Source organism: Pseudopipra pipra, chromosome 4, assembly GCF_036250125.1.
Source record: "Pseudopipra pipra isolate bDixPip1 chromosome 4, bDixPip1.hap1, whole genome shotgun sequence".
NCBI classification, from domain to species: domain Eukaryota; kingdom Metazoa; phylum Chordata; class Aves; order Passeriformes; family Pipridae; genus Pseudopipra; species Pseudopipra pipra.
The window spans coordinates 14,576,709-14,595,832 of record NC_087552.1 but is presented as its reverse complement, the minus strand read 5'-3'; the positions used below and the strand labels follow the sequence as shown (position 1 = coordinate 14,595,832).

General features: G+C 42.3%; 1 protein-coding gene across 4 annotated transcripts in view; it reads right to left on the bottom strand.

Moving 5' to 3' along the window:
- Window positions 1-19,124, bottom strand: part of SMAD1 (SMAD family member 1) — a 49,638-nt gene that overhangs the window by 12,810 nt on the left and 17,704 nt on the right. For 3 of the 4 annotated variants that reach the window (XM_064651701.1, XM_064651699.1, XM_064651698.1), the window contains exon 2: window positions 12,599-13,222. In XM_064651701.1, coding sequence (XP_064507771.1) covers window positions 12,599-12,998 — 400 coding nt within the window. In that variant the 5' untranslated portion in view covers window positions 12,999-13,222. Of the gene's footprint in view, window positions 1-12,598; window positions 13,223-16,109; window positions 16,229-19,124 lie in introns of those variants that run through there. The other variant, XM_064651700.1, reaches the window with a different exon arrangement.

The window sequence follows — 19,124 nt, the reverse complement described above, 5'->3', positions numbered from 1 at the left end:
AACAAAACTATGTAGCTCAGAAGAACCAACTGAGCAGCAACTGAGCTGCAACTGTATGCTACTGTGGGATCACAGAAACATCAGAAGCTACTAGTCTCACCACACTTCAGAAGCCTTCTCACCAACGGAGAAACAAAGGTCTCTTTTAAACTAGGAATATGAACATCATACCGGATACACTAAGATAAAAGAATCAACTCTTTTTCCAGTGCCTCAGCTTCTATCCTTGAATGCCTCACAGCAAAGTCCAAGCTAACCGGAGGATTAAAAGCTAGAGATTTCTGGGTGACAGGGAGAAGAGGAGAGGCAAGGGCTGGGAGAGGGAGATCCATGCACAAAGTAGTGGAAGAGAAATAAAAAAGCTATTCCTCTTCATATCTTTGCTCTTTGGCAACTCTGTTTCCCAACTCCTTGGCTGAGCAGGACTGGAAGAAATCCCCCCTGGATAGCCTGCCTTCAAGGGAGAGTGCCAAAAAAACCAATAAAAACCAGGAAAAGCAAGCCAAAGCTACCATCCTCTCTCCTCGAGACTCCTGCCATGATCCCAACACCTGGGCATGCAGAAGAAGAACAGGAGCATTTATACACAACAAGCCTATACAGACATAACTATCACTCAGATTAAGATGTTTTGGAGACAACTGCTTCATTAAAAGGCTGAATTGCAAACTGAATTACCAACTAAAAAAAAAAAAAAAAAAACACAAAACAAATCCCAACATTTTCTTGACAAGAGAAACAGGTTCTTCCAGGACACTGGGGCATCTTTACTCTTCCAGCACTTTGCTATTACAGAAGCATTTAGATATTTACTTAAGTGTCCTGAAGTCCAAGAACATCAGGATACTGCTCTACACATAAGCCAGGTCTGAGGTCTAGATCCATGTTTAAAATTGATACAAATGTATGCCACACAGAAAACTCACTCTCTATTCCTAAAATCACAGATTAACTAAAAAACAAAGGAGCGGGTTTCCCTTGCTCACTCTTTCTGCATATGCCTAAGAGAGAAATTAAGCCACCATTTTTGCCTGCTAGTGGCATTAATGCATGAGAAGTCAGGTCCCAGAAACCTTTACTGAACATACACTTAAAAAAAACCCAACCCTCCCTGCTGCAATTAAGGCTGCCCGTTAGAGTCAGAAGGAGGTTTCAAAGACTTAATCTGATGTCTCCATTTCTAAGAACAATTTCACTGAGATTCCAACAGGACAAGCTGCATCTCCCTCAGCTGAGCAGACCCTTTCTTGCCTCCAACACAACTATTCTCATATGCCACTGGAAAAGGCCATTAAAAAAAAAAGTTACCCAACATTCAGGTGGACATCACAAATCCCCTGATTCACAACATGTCACAGCCAAGCTCTCTGAACATTAGGGTCTCTCAGAATTACACTTTTTCTGTTAAACCTAGCAGTCTTTTTCCAGCTATTTGCAAGCACTATTTAATCATCATAGTCAACATTTGCTGGGCTAATAAATTAGCCAGTGAAAAAAGCAACAATGAGATCATGTGTTAAAATGTATTTTCCTTTTCCTGTCTTTATGATTCCTCCTTACTTTTCCAAGCATTAAAAACACAGCTTTCCTATCTCTTCCTTTCCTATGGATGAAGGTCAAACATTAACTTTTCTGAAGTTAATTTGTACAGAAAGTACATCACCTACCTTTCCCATCCTCTACCTCATATTAAACAATGACACACATGACATCAGAGGAAGCCACATGATTTACAGCATTTTAAAATAGCAGGAGAACAGGATATTTTCTGTATGTTTTCTGTAATTAAATTAATGCAGTGCCAGATTTTCCCAAGGTATATATACATGTTTTCTCCTGTTGGGCAGAACTGCTGGAGAAGTTTAGAAGGACTTGAAATACAAACAAGTCTCCTCTTCCCAAGTCTCCTCCTTGCCAACCTATGCTTTTTGTCCAACTACTTCAACCTCCAGTGATTAAATGCCAACTTCTTCAAAACACACACAGAAAAGGGGGAAGGGGGGAAAAGAATACAACTGGTATTGATACAGCACAAATAGGCTCAAAAATATCATTGCAGAATTTACTTTGAGTGCTGCCCCTAATTCACATCCTCCCTGCACACACACAACTTTAAACAAGGAGGAAAAAGCCCTGAAAGGCCACATCAGCTGGGACAGAGACTACAGTGCTCCAGTTAGTCCAACTCCAAGGCTCTCACTGCCATACCCTGATCTCTCTGCAGCTCACAGGCTTTTCTGCGGGGAAGCTGCTCCTACTGGAGTCACAAAGGAGTTAATTTGAGCGCTGTTCACTCAGGAGTGAAGACATGAGCAGGGGCTGGGCCCTTCCCGAGTATGGAAGGCAGCCAGGAGTTCAAACCATAAAGGGGGATGCACACCCCTCTTGCTCCCCTCGCCCCTGTGCAAGGCACTGAGCTTCTGGTCAGGTTGCAGACCTCAGCCATATGGAATAACAAATTACTGAGGCTCAGAACAGCAAGGGAGGAGGCTGATCTCTGCTGCAGCTGCCAGCTCCAGGAAGAGGTATAATTGAAGGGGAGAAAGCATGAGAGAGTTACTCAGTGCTAAGCCAGCACACCTGTTGCTATAAAATAGTGAAGCAGTGCACATCTTTTGCTGTGCAGATCTCTGCAGGATGTGCCTCTAACCATTAGCAGACACAAGGTCTCCCTTCCTCTTTACCCTCTTCAGTGGAAGGGAACACAGATATAATAAAAAGAAATTAATTTTTTTTTTAATTATCATCAGTAGGGATGCATACATTTAAAAGAAACATATTATTGAATACACTGTTGTCTTAAAAAGCTACTGCAACAGATTTGCAAACTCAACCTCATTAAAATTAATGGAGTAGAACCACAAGTCATCCGACAGCTTGATTTCTGTAATTCTTCAAACACCGGATTAAAAGGTTTTATGTGCTACACTGTGGCTAAATTTTGCTCCCAACCTTCTCTGTCAATGTGGACTTGGATTTAAGAGTTAATACATGATTAAAAGCAGTACTATTACTAGTAAAAAAGAGGAAGATAAACCACATGGAAGCCAGGATGGGTATGTTTGTGGAACTGTAGCTGAGATCCCGTGTCTGTCAAGACAGCCTGGGAATTGGGTAGCTTGTTTTTGCCATGCAAATATTACCAAGTATGCCTGCACCAAACAAGCAGAGCTGTGTTAAAGAAATTAGAGCTACAGGGCAATTTCACCCACAGGGCTATTTCATCTAAGAGCCAAAAATGCCAAAAATATAGAAGATAGACCTAGGACAACCTGGCTGTTCAGATAAGTGTTCTGACTAACCACACCAAGGAAGAAATTCTTTTATGAAAATGTAATAGTGGCCTTTGAAGAAAGCTACTGATCTCTACTCTTTTTATCTCCAGCATGTCACCCTGCTCTTCTTCAGAAAACTAACAGGTGTGCTGTCCTAAAAGTGAAGATTTCCTTGGTTTTCTTTTTTTGTTGTTCTATTTTCACATTCCAGAGATAATGATTTTAGCAAACAGAGAAAGTCTCCAATTTATGAATATAACTTCTTTTTTTAAAAGTTTCTCTATGAAAAAACCTCAAACCAATCCAAAGGACCTGCTGTACTTTCAGAGTAGCATATTTTCTATCCATATGGGTTTTGATTGTTTTACACAAGCCCAGGTGACAGCTAGCTTCCCTCAAGGGCTCATTTTTTCCACCCCCTTTGCATGTTATGTGAAGAGCTCTCTTTCCATGTATAGAAATTGAAAGACCAAATAATAAAATACAAGGGGCCCCATATAAGAAAGCAGACCTCGATCATCTTTCCTTGCCAAAGTAGATTCTACTTCTGTAAAAATTTTATTTCTAAAATTTAAAAAGAAAAAAGGGAAAAATATAAGCAATTGCTGCAGCACTTTTTGCTCTTAAAAATCATGATGACTTGGTTGACATATATTCTGTAAAAGGGTTTGTCCCACAACAGGGCCCTTGGTGCTAATGAAGACCTGACAGCACTACCATTAGACAATGCACTTAGATTTCCAAGCATCATATAGCTGCATTTTCATAGGAATTTATGCAAAGTCATGTATGATTTGCTAGAAAACTAAAACTGCAAGTTGGGAAGGAGGGAAATCCTTACACACTAGCTCACGCTATCTGGAAATGGGTACAAAAACATGGTCAGAGGAGGAACTTGTGTACTCCATGCTCTAGAGAGAAAATCCTGCAAAGACACAGTTGTAAGAAAAAATGAGAAGGGAAAAAAAACCCCAAACCAAACAACAAAAGCCAGCAGCTGTGTTAAACTAACAAATTTCAACCCTCCTGAAGACTCCTAGCTTCATTTCCTGCCTTTGAGGTCACAGCAGCTGAAGCTGGCTGTGGCATCCTGATGAGCTCTCCAGTCCCACGGTGGGAACAGAGCAGGTACCAGCATATGCTCAGCTGAACGGGCTTAGTTTTGCTTGCTGTCTGCAGCACTAGAGAGTCACTGAAGCATGCTGACTGCAAGGGCTTGCCAAGATCTTGCTTGTAAACAGTAAAACACCATGCAGAAGAAAAAGTTTTAATGTCATTACGTTTTCTCATGTTGCCTAAAACAAAACCTGGCAAAACTGGTTATTCTTTGCCCAGACGACAAGTTCTCATATACAAAGACTACACTTAGGATAGAGTTTATAAAATAAAAAATTAGTAAGAATTGTGTCAAAAGCAATCTCTGAGGATCAAACAACTTTATGCTGTTCCAATAACACCTTGGCTGTGGTATCACAGCTTTGCTTTGTTGTTTTCTCAGAAGGAGAAATTCCAGTCTTTCAGACTTTTGCTCCAAACCTCTGTTATAGTAATTGCACGTGAATAGGCTCAATAATAGCTATTCAGCAACCTGTGTTTGGGTGACAGGTGGACAAACATGCCAAAGTTTCTATTCCAGGAGAAAGCCGAGAGCTGTCTTGTTTTCTCAACTCCTAATTTTATTTTGCAGTTTCAGGAGACCCCACAGCCTGACCTGTCCTTTTACATAGTTACAACTGAAGACTGTATTTAAAAAAAAAGGCAAAACAGTTGTTACTTTACTGACATTACTTTTACATCAGACATCTGGTCTAAATGCATTTGGCAAGCAATATTAGTACATTTCCTGCATTACAATATTCAGCTAACATTAGATTTTATTTGCGGATGCTCTGATAAGCTAACGTTTTGATTAAACTGACATTTGTCAAGGTCAGGTTCAGAATTTAGTACTAATTGTATGCACATTAGTGAAGGAGTCCCTGTAAGCAGATTTGGTGGAGAAGCAGTCCTGATACAGGAGGAAGTCACAGTGATAGTGTATATTAACTCAGACATTTACACAGACCAGAGTTCAAATTACCTGTATGAAAGCCACAGTCACCATCCTACTGAGGAGGTTAAAACTTGGGAGTCTGGTCTTTCAAGTCAGAAGAAACATCTGTGTCTGGTTAATTTTAAAGAAAGAAAACACACACAAAAAAGGGACAAAAACATATCTTTCTTGACAAGTTTTATCCCTTTATTGTTACTTATTTTTCTGACATGTGGTGAGGTTAGACAAGGAAAGCCCTGCTGTTGGACCATTCTCTCCTTTCACCTCCCCATTTCAATTCCTCTCCCCCAGGTCAGCTCGGGTGGGGAATTTTAGAACTGAATTCTGCAAAGCCAAAATGAAGGAAGTTTTATACTGCTTGCCAAGCAAACTGACAGTTGCTTTTGCTATTTCGGGAAACCATCCTATAATTGTGCCCACCTGTTGTAGCAATGCTATTTTTAAAGTCACACCCAAGAGCGGCGTTACACGGCCCTGCAGCAAAACCTCGCAGCAATCACACTCTGCTCCCTCACCCCCAGCCCACAGAGGTGCAGAAATCCTGCTACAAGGAATCACACAGGAACAAGGATTTTTCTAACTTGGTTCTATATATTAACCCTGAAGGGATGCACCGGTTTTGCCCTCCCTTACTCCACTGGAGCAGCTTCCCTTTCATCTGTCCCTCTTCCCTTTTCTTCAGGATGCCTGGCACTGCCAACATTATCCTCTAACAGGCCTGGTGCCGTGGGAGCCATGCCAGCAGCTGCTCCTGGGCCATCACAGCTCTTCCACCTGACTGGAAACAGCACAGAGGCTCTCACACTGTCTCGTCCCTTTGCCCAGGTACTGGGGGGTGGGAGCCACTGAGCAAGCCCAGGACCCCAAAACGCCCAGCCAGGCAAGCTCATGGTCCCAAAGGGATTTGCCACTCACTCCCAGATTTTCTCTGCTGGCTCCAAACTTGCTCAGGACAGACTTGCAGCACCTGAAAATTGACAGTCTCAGGAGCTGTGTTTGAACCCTGCCGCTTGCCGAAAGCAGCATCGGTGATCCAACAGGTGACTTCAGGTCTGAAGTGCAGTGGGAGTACACCATGGTGGGTTTTTAAAGATCCTCTTCTGAATTTCCCCCATCTAGGCACCGTTTGGGAATATTATTTTTATGTGTCATGATCCTAGGGGGATGAGATGGGGATGACTAAATGACCCGTTTCATTTTTCAGTAAAGTACACCTAGAGAGTGAGTGCTCACAATTATGACCAGACCAACGCACACAATCAAACACCTATGTGATTTCAAATGGTATTAGAAAGCTCCATTAAGCATGCTTTACTGCTCTTTCACTGAGGACCAGAACTGCAGTGCTGGACAGGGGAATATTCAAGGACCACATGAGTTTAAATCTGCCTCATCCAGGATTTCCACCATTTCAAATTTCTTTCTGCACCCCTGGTGCCTGCAGTAGGTGTCCCGCCTTACAGAGAAACACTTAAGAGCAAAGAGCAGAGGAGATCAAAGACAAATATGAAAATAATCAGGTTAAAATCATAGGCAGGGAGTCCACACCAAGAGCAAAAACAGCATAACACACCTACCACTCTCCTCAGAGCCTGGGGACCTGGCCTGTTCTTGTGGCAAAAAGCAGCTGTACACATAGGTAAAATGTTTCTGGCCAAAAAACAAGCTTGCTGAAGCAGACACACACTTTGAATTAATGGTTATAATGGAGAGGAACATCACAATCTTGAGGCGGAATTCAAAATTCAACTGTTATTTGTCTTCATCACGAAAAAGCAACCACTGCTTGCCCCCTGGTTTGGGAGGAACAATGGCACCACCAGCTTCATAAAGCCCCTCGATGTAGAGCAGTCTGCAGCCAGCTCTCTGAAGAAAGAAGCTTAACTGAGGAAAGTCATCCAGTCTTTTTTATCTACACCTTATTGCAAAAGAAAAAAAAATGGACCATTGTAGTTGTTTTCTGCCTCCAAGTGTCTGCACTAAGGGGCTGGGTCAGATCATCTGCTTCTGGACTGACCAGTTTTAGTACCCCCAGCAGTTCAGGCTTCAAGCACAGCGGGGCATCTGTAAGCACCTCCACAAATGAGTATCGAAAAGTTAACCACTGCATTTCCCAAGGCAGGTTTAAGCTCATCCAGACCAATAAAGAACAAGTTTCTCCCAAGCCTGACCCCCGAGAAGGTATCAGCAGCCTCTGGACACTCTCAGGAGACAACATGTGGGGTAGGGGTAACCATTTAGAGAAACACTCTGCACCTTTAACCATTTCCACACATTAAACATAAAAGAGAAGTTAATTCCTCTTTTGCCTCCTTTGTAACATATTATAAATTCAAAAACTAGCAGGCTGATGGGCAAGGACGCTTAGTAGAGGCAAACACAATTCTGGATCACATGGAACAGAGGAGAGCTGGTGTTCACTGTTTAAGAAAATTAAATATTCAGTTTCTCCATTTTCCTTCTTTCCTTTTAGCTAAGGCAAAAGAACTGAACCTCCTCCCCTATAGCCACATCAGAGGTGTGATTTATTATTATTATTTTTAATAGCAGTGTCAGTTCAAGCACCTTTTCATCCTCCCTGTTCCCTATGCCATTCCTTTTGTTTTGCAGTTAGAACAAACAGAATCCAGGCTTAAAAATAGAAATTTGTCCCCCCTGGATTCTGGATGACATCTTTCATCTGATCCCACAGACATAACTGAGGACAGAGGCAAGAACAGAGGCTGTGTCTCCACAGAAACCTAAGGATAAAAGAAGGGAAGGAAGTGTCTCAGGAAGGACTTCCAAATGTCAGTTCACAGATTCTCCTGCAAAACCTGAGAGGTCATTCATGGCCTTTTCAGGGAGATGAGAAACATCGTGTCTGGTTTTTCCTCACAGCCTCTATGTATGCTGTACACCTAATTATTTTTCAAGTCTTGATCATAATTAAGGATAGTCCCAACAGGTATCTCTAAACCCAAAACTAAAACTGAGGAGAAAAGGCAGATTCAGCCAAGCAAGCACATCAGTTCAGCTAAGCATGCCAGTTTTAAAAGGCATCGAATTCAGACCTTGCCCTCCTTAATTAAAAGCTCTGCTTTGCCTTGCCAAGGGAGAAATCTGACAAGCCATTAACTACCCTGCTCCAGAAATAATTCTGCACACAAGGGGCATAGGGAACAGCAGTGAGCTACTGTAACACATGAGGAGATATTTCTTCCTGGCACTCGAGGACAAGGTTGCATTCCTAATCCCAGCAAAAAGAGTCTCTACTTTCTCCTCGTGTTTCCCTCCACCTCCACTCCTTCCCAGATGTCCTCCTCAGGGCTGTGTTGGTACAGATGTTCCCGCAGGCAGGAGGCAAGCCCCTGTGCTGCTCTGATCAGCCTGAAAGATAACACAGCAGGGGAGGGAAAAAGTGACTGTGATCCAGTTCAGCACAAGGCCACGCAAACAGCTGTGCTGGCACAACACAGTGAGCAGGAGCGCTCCACAAATCTCACCACAGAGTCTCCATCTCCTGAGGGGCAGCTCGCTGATTCCAGGCTGAACAAGTGTCACAGTGTCAGAGGAAGGCCACCCTTCCTCACCTCCAGCTTGTGCCCCCGTGATGCTGTGCCCCCATCTGACTCCACAGAGAGTGAGCTGAGGGCAGTGAGCTTGCCAAGTTAGCCATGCCAAAGAGTAGTTTTCTGTCTGTTTAGTTTTCCTGATCAACTCTCTGCAGGATCAGACAGGCACCCGTGCCTGTGCAGAGCCTCCTGGACAAGTTAGCCATGAGTATGGTCCCATCATGTCACACCCACGTGCCTGCCAGGTGCCATGTTCTCTGTGTGCAGGGACAGCGGCACAGCCAATGCTCAGGGGCACTGGGAGATTCCCTGTTTGAGACTGCTGACAGTTTTCTCCCTTCTCTCACTGTTTACAACCAGCTCCTATCTAGCCTGGCCAACAGAAAAATCTCATTTGGATTCAAGTGTAGCTTTGTAGCTAGTAGACACACCACAGTGTGCCAATTTTCATGTTTTCCAAGCTTATCTTCTCAAGCTAAACATTGAGGATGCAATAAGGAATCAAGGCAGAAAATCCAGGCATGCCTCTGGCACTGTGAAAACTGAGACACATTCATAGTACTGATTTCCCAACAAAGACCATTACTTGACTTTATGTAGTTGAGGATTTACCACTAATCCGCACCTCAAAACTCACAACACAGAAACAAATCACATGACAATCAGCAGAAGAGTGAAAGTATAGATGCCATCCTGTGTATGGATCATACATATCAGCTCACCAGTAACTGGTTCTGCACAGAACAGTTAAATACAGCCCACGCTGTCACTTACAGACGCAATTTCATGATGTACCTTGCACACAAAACACGTATCGCACACAATCTGAGCTTCTGATTTCGCTCTGTGAAGAGAAAGTACATTTCTAACCCTTCTGCAATGATAGCCTTGGAAACACAAACCTTGGTATCTGTCCACAGTCCACAGACTGTTGTAAATGGTGACTCATGCATGAGTTCCCATCACCCATTAATCTCAAAGCACAAGCACTTACGCAGCAATAATGGTGTTTTAATGTCCTGGCAAAAACGGGGAAAAACAGTTTGCAGAATCTGGGAGTGACTGTCAGGAAACAAAGATAAAGACCGCGCTTGGAGAACAGCAAGAACGAGGAAGGGACAGGAAAAAAGAAGTCAGAAGTTACGAAGCATAGCTCTCCAAGCCAAATGGGAGTTCAGCTACCACCTGTTTCCAAAAGCCATGTTTTCCCATTCATCTCCATGCAATATCCTTCATAACAATGGCAGATCTGTGGCTGACTAAATACAAAACCCTCCTACATTACACACCCAGCCAGAGACCTCAGTAAAACCACAGTGGGCTTCACCCCCACTGTGGCACTTTGGCAAGGTGTTACAGGTTCAAGATGTAACTTCAGCACATATATTACACTGCACCTCCAGAGCCCGGTGTAACGGGGCACCCAGGCACAAGGGAACACTCACTCCTGGTCAGCAGATACCTCCAGAATATTTTAAGTGGTTAGAGCAGCACTTTGAGTTTGTGAAAGACTAAATATTTCTGTCAGCTCTGTCAAACTGACTACAGCCCTAATGCTTGCAAGAAAACTGCCCAGTTCCCTGTTAGGCAATTGACCAAGAATAGCTGGTTTTTCCTGAAGAAGGGTACTCTCTGGACAAAATGAAAAGCATTTTGTTTCTACTGTCTCCAACTTGATTAAGCCACTGTTTCAGATTTTTTTTCCCAGTTACATGAGCAAAGAGATTTTTATCTCATCCAAACACAACTGAAGAGCAATCCAGAATTTGGGTTTATAGTTCGTAACCTTTTGCTCACTTTCCCAAATACAAAACACTTATAAGATAACACCCCAACCCCAGCTTTCCAACCCCTTAAACTACTTGGTATCACTCAGCTAAAATGTATATTTTAGTCAGACACCTTTTGAAAGTTCTATTTTTCTCTTGCATAACTCATTGAAGTGGACATATGAATGTGAACATAATCTGAAGCTGCACTAGGGGAGGTTTAGGTTGCACATTAGGAGGAATTTCTTCCCCAATAAAGGATTGCTAAGCATTGGAATGGGCTGCCCAGGGAGGTGGTGGAGTCACTGTCTGTGAGGGTCTTTAAGAAAAGACTGGCTGTGGCACTTAGTGGCCTAGCTGACATGGTGGTGGTTCAGGCATAGGTTGGACTCGATGATCTCAGAGGTCTTTTCCAATCTAATAAATTCTGTGATTTTGTGATTCTTTGAAGCGACAGGATATTTAAAAATACTTGTTTTTTAATATGGTATAAATGGTCCAAATGAGAATGTTCTCAAACTCAGTAATTGTTTTCAATATTAAACCAAAATTAGTTAGAACGTGCAATTTAGCATTACAGTAAGAGCCCAGTTGTTGCTCAGTCTGACAGAAGTAGATGTCTTTCAGGAATCCTAATTTTCAGTGTTTTGGAATACTGAATGTAAGCAACTAATGCAGACATATGCAGACAGTTAGCAGTAAAAGGACATGACTGTTTTACTATTCCACTTCTACTTAAAATCAAATTGTTAAGAATTTTCCTCAATTTCAAATTTTTAAGGGAACTGTTTTTCCAGTACTGAGTACCTTTGTTCAAGTTTTTGCTGCATAAATACATACATTATGGGTATTACCCCTGCCATTCACATGATTTCCAAGTTAAAACTAACACACCAAAGGGAAATATTTAGCATCAAGATATGCACTGTGCACTGTAGATCCAAGACAAATGCCATTTCCATTCACAGAAAAACAATTTTGCAATAACCTTATTTCCACCACAGTTCTGTGTGTCCTGGCCACTCTTACACAAAGCTTCACAGTTTATGAAATGCCTAACAGTGATGGACTTCCCACTTTTAAACCAGGAAAGTCCACCCATGCCTGCAGTGCATTTCTACAACTCTACACCCTCACAAACAGCGGGAGACTTGGAGACTAGTGACAATACATCTAAGCACAGCTCATCTTAGCCCCTGGAAGTATTCCCTGATAATAAACTTGCACTAAGTAAAATTAAGCACAGAAGTATCAAAAAGAGGTTTGGCCTTTGAGGAGGGGGCAGAGAGAATGGATTGCACCTTAAAAACAAAAAAGAAGCGAGGCAGAGGGTAGCAGGTAAGCAAACTGCGCTTGCAGAACAGCTGATAGTAAAATTTCACATAAAATTAAACAGGGCTATCAAAGCTTTAAACTGAAGGGGTTATATTCTGCTGTCTAAATTCAAAGTCTTTCCAAAAGGCAACAATTGCGGGAGATTCTAAATACAGTATTATTTTCTGGGGGATGAAGAAACAAACGTGATAAAGTGAAATAATAATTTGGAAATACTACCAGTACTGCTGCTGCTATAATGGCAGAACGGTTTTTGTGCACAGACTGCAATTAATCCTTTTTGGTTACCTTGCAATGTTTCATATAAATTCATTGATCTGCACAGTCCAGTAAACAACAAATTAATTGAGGGATAGTGGGCACCCAGATGATACCAGGCATATACTAAGACTATACCTCTGTACAGGGATAAAACATTTACACAAGTGAGGCATTCGCCACGTGAAAGGGAGAACTGTTCATTAATGCTTCCATCCAGATAAAGTGCAGAGGAAGAATCTGACATGTGCAAACAGCCACTTTTGCTTATTCAAGCTGATGAGTCACATGATTAATTGCCACACTTGGCATTGTTCAGATAAGGTGTAAAGGTACAAACAAGGAAGAACCTACCAGGACTCTCTACCCGCTTGTAGTGGTAGGGATTGATGCAAACCTCCTTCTGTTTTGAGCCGAAGGGAAACTCGCAGCATTCCAGTGGTTTCAGTTCGTGGTGGCTCTGCAGGTCGGGCCAGCGCCACACTCTGCAGTAAATGACGTGCGGGAGCCCCTTCCGGTGCGACACCTGGAGCCTGCCGTCCAAGGAACGAGGAATTGTCACACAGTTGCTGGGCTGACCAGGACAGCTTAATGCTTTTTCCAGCTCCTCCATAGCACCTTTCTTCTTCTTCAGTTTTTTCACTAAGGCGTCAACAGCTTTCTCTGCCCATTTTTCTTCTTCGTCCCCTTGCTTCCATCCCAACAGCCTCTTCACTGCTGGGCTGGTGAAGGAGAATAAACTTGTCACATTCATGGTGATCCCACTGTGTTGATGCCACAGAACCAAGCAGGAGAGACTGTCCTGTTCTTCCACCACCACCAGGGTACAGCAGACTGTGTCAGTAGTCAAAAACAGCCTGTATCAAATAATTCCGGTCCTTTCTCCTTTTCAATCCTCCAGTCCCAGGAAGGCAGTGCTGGCATCCCCCCTTGATGGACGTGACCTTCTCATTCTTCTAAATTCTTCTGGTTGACAACCTGCAGGAGAACATCAGAGGGAGAGAAAAAAAGGATTTTACCTTTTAAGTTATCATACAACTGTTAAAAACATCCCCCAACCCAACCCACAAGAGTGGTGTGACCAAAAACCAACCAACACCAAAACAACCAGCAACAAAGTGTTGACAGCCTCCAGAACTGGATTTGAGGCACATCTGATGAAGACTTAAGCAGCAGGGTCTGCTGCTGAACCCTGTATATCCCTCTTTCCAAAACAGCCCCGAATAAATGATGTGATGACCCTGGAAAATAATGACGCATTATAAACAAAACCAAAAGAGGTTGAGGGGGAGGTTTAGTAAGAGGAGAGGGTAAAGGGTGAAGGTACAGGGTGAGACAAGTCCCCATCAGCTCAGCTCCCTCATCCAGTTTGCTCTGTGGCCTCAGTGATTTTTGTGCCACATAGCAGGGAGGACAGCAAGTGTGTTTGCCAGCTCCAAACAATACTTCTCTTGGTGCCCAAGCAGGGCATCAGCTAGTACTGTGAGAAGCTCCATAGAAAAAGCCAGAACACAAGAAGACACGACTGTATTCCCACACTCACTCTATAAAAGGGCAAGAATCCTATATGAAAAATGTCGTCCACATTAAATCTAGCCTAAAACAGTCCCTCAATTCCATTTTTCCCTGTTAAGCGGGAAGGGCACTCCCCTCTGCCTGTCAGCTGTTGCAGCCTTAACCAGCGAGACATCCCAAGGAACCAGTGCAAGATCACTAGTGCTTTTTTTATTATTTATTTTAGAGAGCAGATGGAAGCAATATGCCCCAAGAGCAATGTGCTACCCAGCTCTCTCCAAACTGCCAGTCATGCAGTTCAAAAATCACTGCACTAGACTTGAGCATAGCAGGATCTGAAACAAAAACAGTGCAGTTTCACCTCTGACTTACTTTGGGGAACAAAGAAAAAAAAAAAAGAAAGAATGAAACTAGAAAGATCCTTGCCCTCATCTCACATGAGAAAAAAAACTGGATGTCCCCACCCCACCAAACAGCCCTCACAGCTCACAAGCAGGCTGTGAGGGAATGCTATCATGAACTTCACCAATTACATCCTGACCCTTCCTGTTGCAATGTCTGCCTGATGTTCTCAAGGACACGTGAAGGAGTGGGAAGGACGAGAAGTCCTGATAAGAGGATTTTAGACAGCACAGTGGTCCTTGAGCTGGGAGACGTGGAATGGGACTGAAGTGATGGTGAAGAGGGGGAGGAATTCCACACAGGAAGAAGTCCCTGCTGTGAGCAGCAAGTTTTGTACTTGCCCACACTGGAAGCAGGCAAAAGGCTCTGCCAGGGCAAGTAGAAGAGACCCAGCAGTGGCAGGGAGGGGAAAATGAGACAAAGAGCACTACAGCACTCATTTTCAAATAGATAGACAAGACAGGAAACATATCCTGGACTGGATACCCACAGGTTGCAGAGGAAGGGGGAAGGGGAAAAGGATATGAATGTTTTCATTACCATCAGAACGACATAAAAAAACCCAACCAAGCAGCAACCTATACACACAGAGAATAGAAAGTGTCAGCACACCCACCTCAGACAGGATTTCATAGTTATACTAAGAAATTATTGCAGAACTTAAAATTGCAAATGCTATGGCACACTTACTCTCTTGACTGTCATGCATTGTAATGGTTTCATAGTATATCACTATATTTGAAGCACTTTAAGCTGAAAACCATCTACTTGGTTCAAATTAATTTGTCATTAAAACAGTTATCTAACTGCAGAGATTCAGTTTTATTGGGCTCAATACATAAACTACATTTATGTGAATAATGATTATGGACTGAGACACAGGCCATGTCTACCTGCACTTCATACTGGTACTTCCCATTTTTTATGCTAAGAATTGTACTTGAAATAACAATGTCAATGCAATGGAAGATTTGCATGAGCCTGCAGCAAATTTAAGAATTTGTTTTGTTACCTGAGCATGAGCCATACTGTTAAATAAGCTGAAACTCCATTACTGTCATTGACTGTACTCCAGGTATACTTTATCCTTACGTGCACTGTAAAGTACTCTATTAAAGGGCTGTGCTAATCTAAGAACTGAATTACCAGAACTTCAGTGCATGTGCTTTAAATATGTTTGTAAGTAACTGAGTTATTCTCAACTCATATATACTCTGTATCTTAATCAATATTCTAAATATAATTTTTCACTATTTTTCAAACAAAAGATACAAGTTCCACACACAAAAGTTACGAGTTCCTGTAGTATATCACCAAGTAAAGCTTTCTACTTCACCTCCATCCAAATGAAAATCTTAAAAAAAAATTCAAAAGGCTTGAGTTAAAGGTCTAGTAAAGAAGAAAGTACGAAATTTAAATTTCGACCCAAACTTATTTCAACGTTGATAATGTTTGCAGATGTAGTTCTACCTCAGCCTGACCCATTTTCACCAAGCTGTGAAAAAGGAAAAGTCCCATCTATTAAGACTGTATGTTTATATCAGTGCCTGAAAACACAACCCTAACACGAGCTCTGCAAAGACTAAGACGACATTTAGATGCAGCCCCAAGAAGTCAGACCAAAGATTTTCCAAAGTCTTTGGATCAAATCCTGCAACACACACACACGTCCCACTCCCACGATCAGGCGCTCCAAAACACACTTCACCATCACCATCAAAGGTATTATCTCAGCAGCTGGCACCTCTGTGGCAACAACTGCTGGGAGCACGAGGAGCAGCATTAGCTCGCAGGGTATGCTTGGAAGCAACACAGCTCAGCAGGACCCAGCCGGCCACCAGCCTCCAGCCCAGAGACTCCTGCTCAAGTCCCGCCTGCCCCAACAAAGCCTGAGCACGTTCCAAGCCCTGAACAAGGCACGAGATAAGGAAAGGGGGAGAAAACTCACAGGCTGCTGTACACTAGTCACACTAAGCTCCAATACCGGTAGTAAGCTAAAAAAGAAGAAAAAAAAAAAAATAGAGAAAGCAATGTATGTGGAGATTTTCGTTTCCAAGAAGCAGAGAGCCCGTCCGCAGGGCTGAGCCCTTGCCAGTACATTCCGTTTCCCTTTCTGCCACACTTGGTTTCTGCACTGCATCATTTCCTGTATTACTTCTGCACAAAGTGGTCTTATCAGCTGGAAGTGCAAAATAAAGATTAAACCACGAGTCAGCAGATGACACAGTCTGCGTCCTTCTTCCCCAAATACACGTGCACGTTCTGGGAAAGTGGGAGTTAGTATTTCCAATAGCTGAGTGACCACCGGCCCTTGAAGGGTATGTTTATTCACAAGGTAGGGACAAAACAGAAACTTAAGCCAAATGACAGGACGCTCTCCAAAAGGCAGCCTGGAATCAGTTTAGAGGAAATTGACTTGTTACCCACTTATCAGTCACACTTTACACATCAAAACCCATGCACTTTTTATTATGTGTTCTGTCTGCTGATGGATGAGTTGGAATCAACAAATTTCTTTTAAATCCCAGTGCTGCTTTATTTGTCTTCCTTCACTGCTGTGCAGTGTTTAAAGATTTGTGTCATCTTTGGACTAACTTACAAACCTGCACAAAGCTTATGAGAAGCCTATAAAAAATAAGTGAACATTTTATATATATATATATATATATACACATGTTTAGCCTGCTTTATACTTAAACACATTTAGGCAAAATGCTTAAGACTGAAATTCTATTTTTCTAGCCCTCAAAACTCAGTCATCAACATTAAGCAGACAGTAAAATATTCAATAAGACTGTTTTCGAATTCCCACAGAAAATCCCATAGGAAACTGTCCCACTTTGCATAAATGACTGTTTTTAGTGGGTGGAGAAAAGGTTAGGACAATTAGACGATCCTCTCCCAGAGGGGTGGAGGGGGAGCAAAACAACTTCTAGCCCAAGTTTCAGGCAAACAAGAGGCTCTAACTCTTCTACTAATTTCATTATTTGTATTACAGGCTCAGTGATGCAGGCAAAAAGGATCCTATTAAATATTCCTAATATATGCTTAATACAGTTAGACATAAAAAGGGGCAGGAACCACAGTGAAGAGAATCTACATAATTGTTAATAGAGAAAACCATCTAGTCTATGACTACATTTTAAAAATTCAATTTATCTTATTTTAGTCAACATACCTCCTCCCAGTGTCTATTACTTAGTAACAATATAAAGAAATAAAAAGCAGAGAGATTTTAATCTGCTTCTTTAAAAATATTTAGTAATTAATTTACCTGCTCTGAAAGACACATATTTTCAGGAACTCATGTATTCAGTACAATATTCAGAACTTTAGGGGAGAAAAAAAGGAAAAAAACAACAGATTTTGGCAGAGAAGCCAGGGAGCTATCACTTTATTCCTGCAAGAACTATTTCCTTGTATTACTAAAAAGCATGCAGTCTAAGCAGTTGTAATGCTAGAATGTGTAACAACATATTGTGCATTAACTTCCTCTAGCTCCCTATTCTTGGAGCAAGCAGCAAAAAGTTTCGATTTCTTTCTTCAAGTAAAGTGACTTGTAAAACAAGAAGTCCAAAGTCTTCTGCTGAATTACCCTGTTTTTAATCAACAAGTTCTTTCTTTGCACCTCCTTATGGCAGGAGATCAGATCTTGCTCAGCTTGGAAAAATGCACTGAAACCTGGTAGAAACCTCAGTGACATTACAATGCACATGTAAAAAGAAAACAAGTTTCATTTCAGAGTGCTGTAGAGCTCATTAGAGAGTTTATACAGAACCTGAATTGGCTTTCCTTGTAGTTCTGAAAAGCACAAGCAGAAAAAGAAAAAAAAATTAACTCTTCTATATGCCTTCTGGGCATGGCAGAAAGAATTCCAGAAAAAATATGCAATCCTGTGTTAATTTCTGATATATAACATATTATTTGAGGAAAGAGGAGCACACTGGGTGTTGAAAATACTTCATTATACCTAACAGAGTAGGCAGCTTTTTTCCTGACACTGCATTAGACTCCCTTACTTGGGCCCAGCATGAGCAGGGAGGATACCTCCCGCCTGTTCTGCCAAGGAACCTGTGTCTTGGATCCTGAGAGACAGCCCAAAACACCCAGTCTGTCCAGCCTCCTCTTGGGCCACCACTCATGCTATTTGGTTGAGGGATTACCCTTCCAAGAAAACCTCCCACATATCATTGTACAGCCCATAGAGAAAATCCTGTCAGATACCTACACACACCCTTTTTTAGTTCAGGGGGTGGTGGGAGGGTAAGAGTGTCACACAAAGAGCAGGGACTGCAGTGACTGCAACAGCAGCCCCAGCAGTTTCTTGTAAGAAATAATCTGTTCTCAATGGGGCTGTGACATTTGCTTTAAGAAGAAGGACTTGAACAAGTTCTGACTTATTGGGTAAGTCAAATCAAATCCATGAGTTCTGAGTGTGAAACAAAAAGCAGATGCACCGCTCGCTCAAAATGAAACTGCAGGGGCAATGTAGAGTTTACCAATGGAGGGGAGGAGAGCAACAGTGACCCAAAAAACCAAAACCCCTACTGCTTTTTTAGTCCAGAGCATGAAGGAATAACCTCATACCATCAGTATCTGCCAGCTCCTTCCCAGTGCTCACCACAGTTCAAACCAAGAACACAGTGTTCGGCCAGTTTTGACACTGAACCACAGAGTTTCTTCCTCTTGCCTCCCCACTCAGCTCTGGGCAGAGAAGGCCCTGATCCCTGCCCTTGAAGTCTCAATTATCACCATTACAAGAGTAAAACAATTGCAAATTCTTGCAGGTTTTCTGCACTTGAAGTTACCAGATCTGAAAGACTTTACAGTAACTTCACTGCTTCTCCAGAAAAAATACCCGTTTTCCGTACACATTAGAAACCAAATCCTGCGTTACAACACAATTAAAATGGCATAAAAACTTTCTGAGGAAATCTATAATTGTGAGAAAAGCACACAGCAA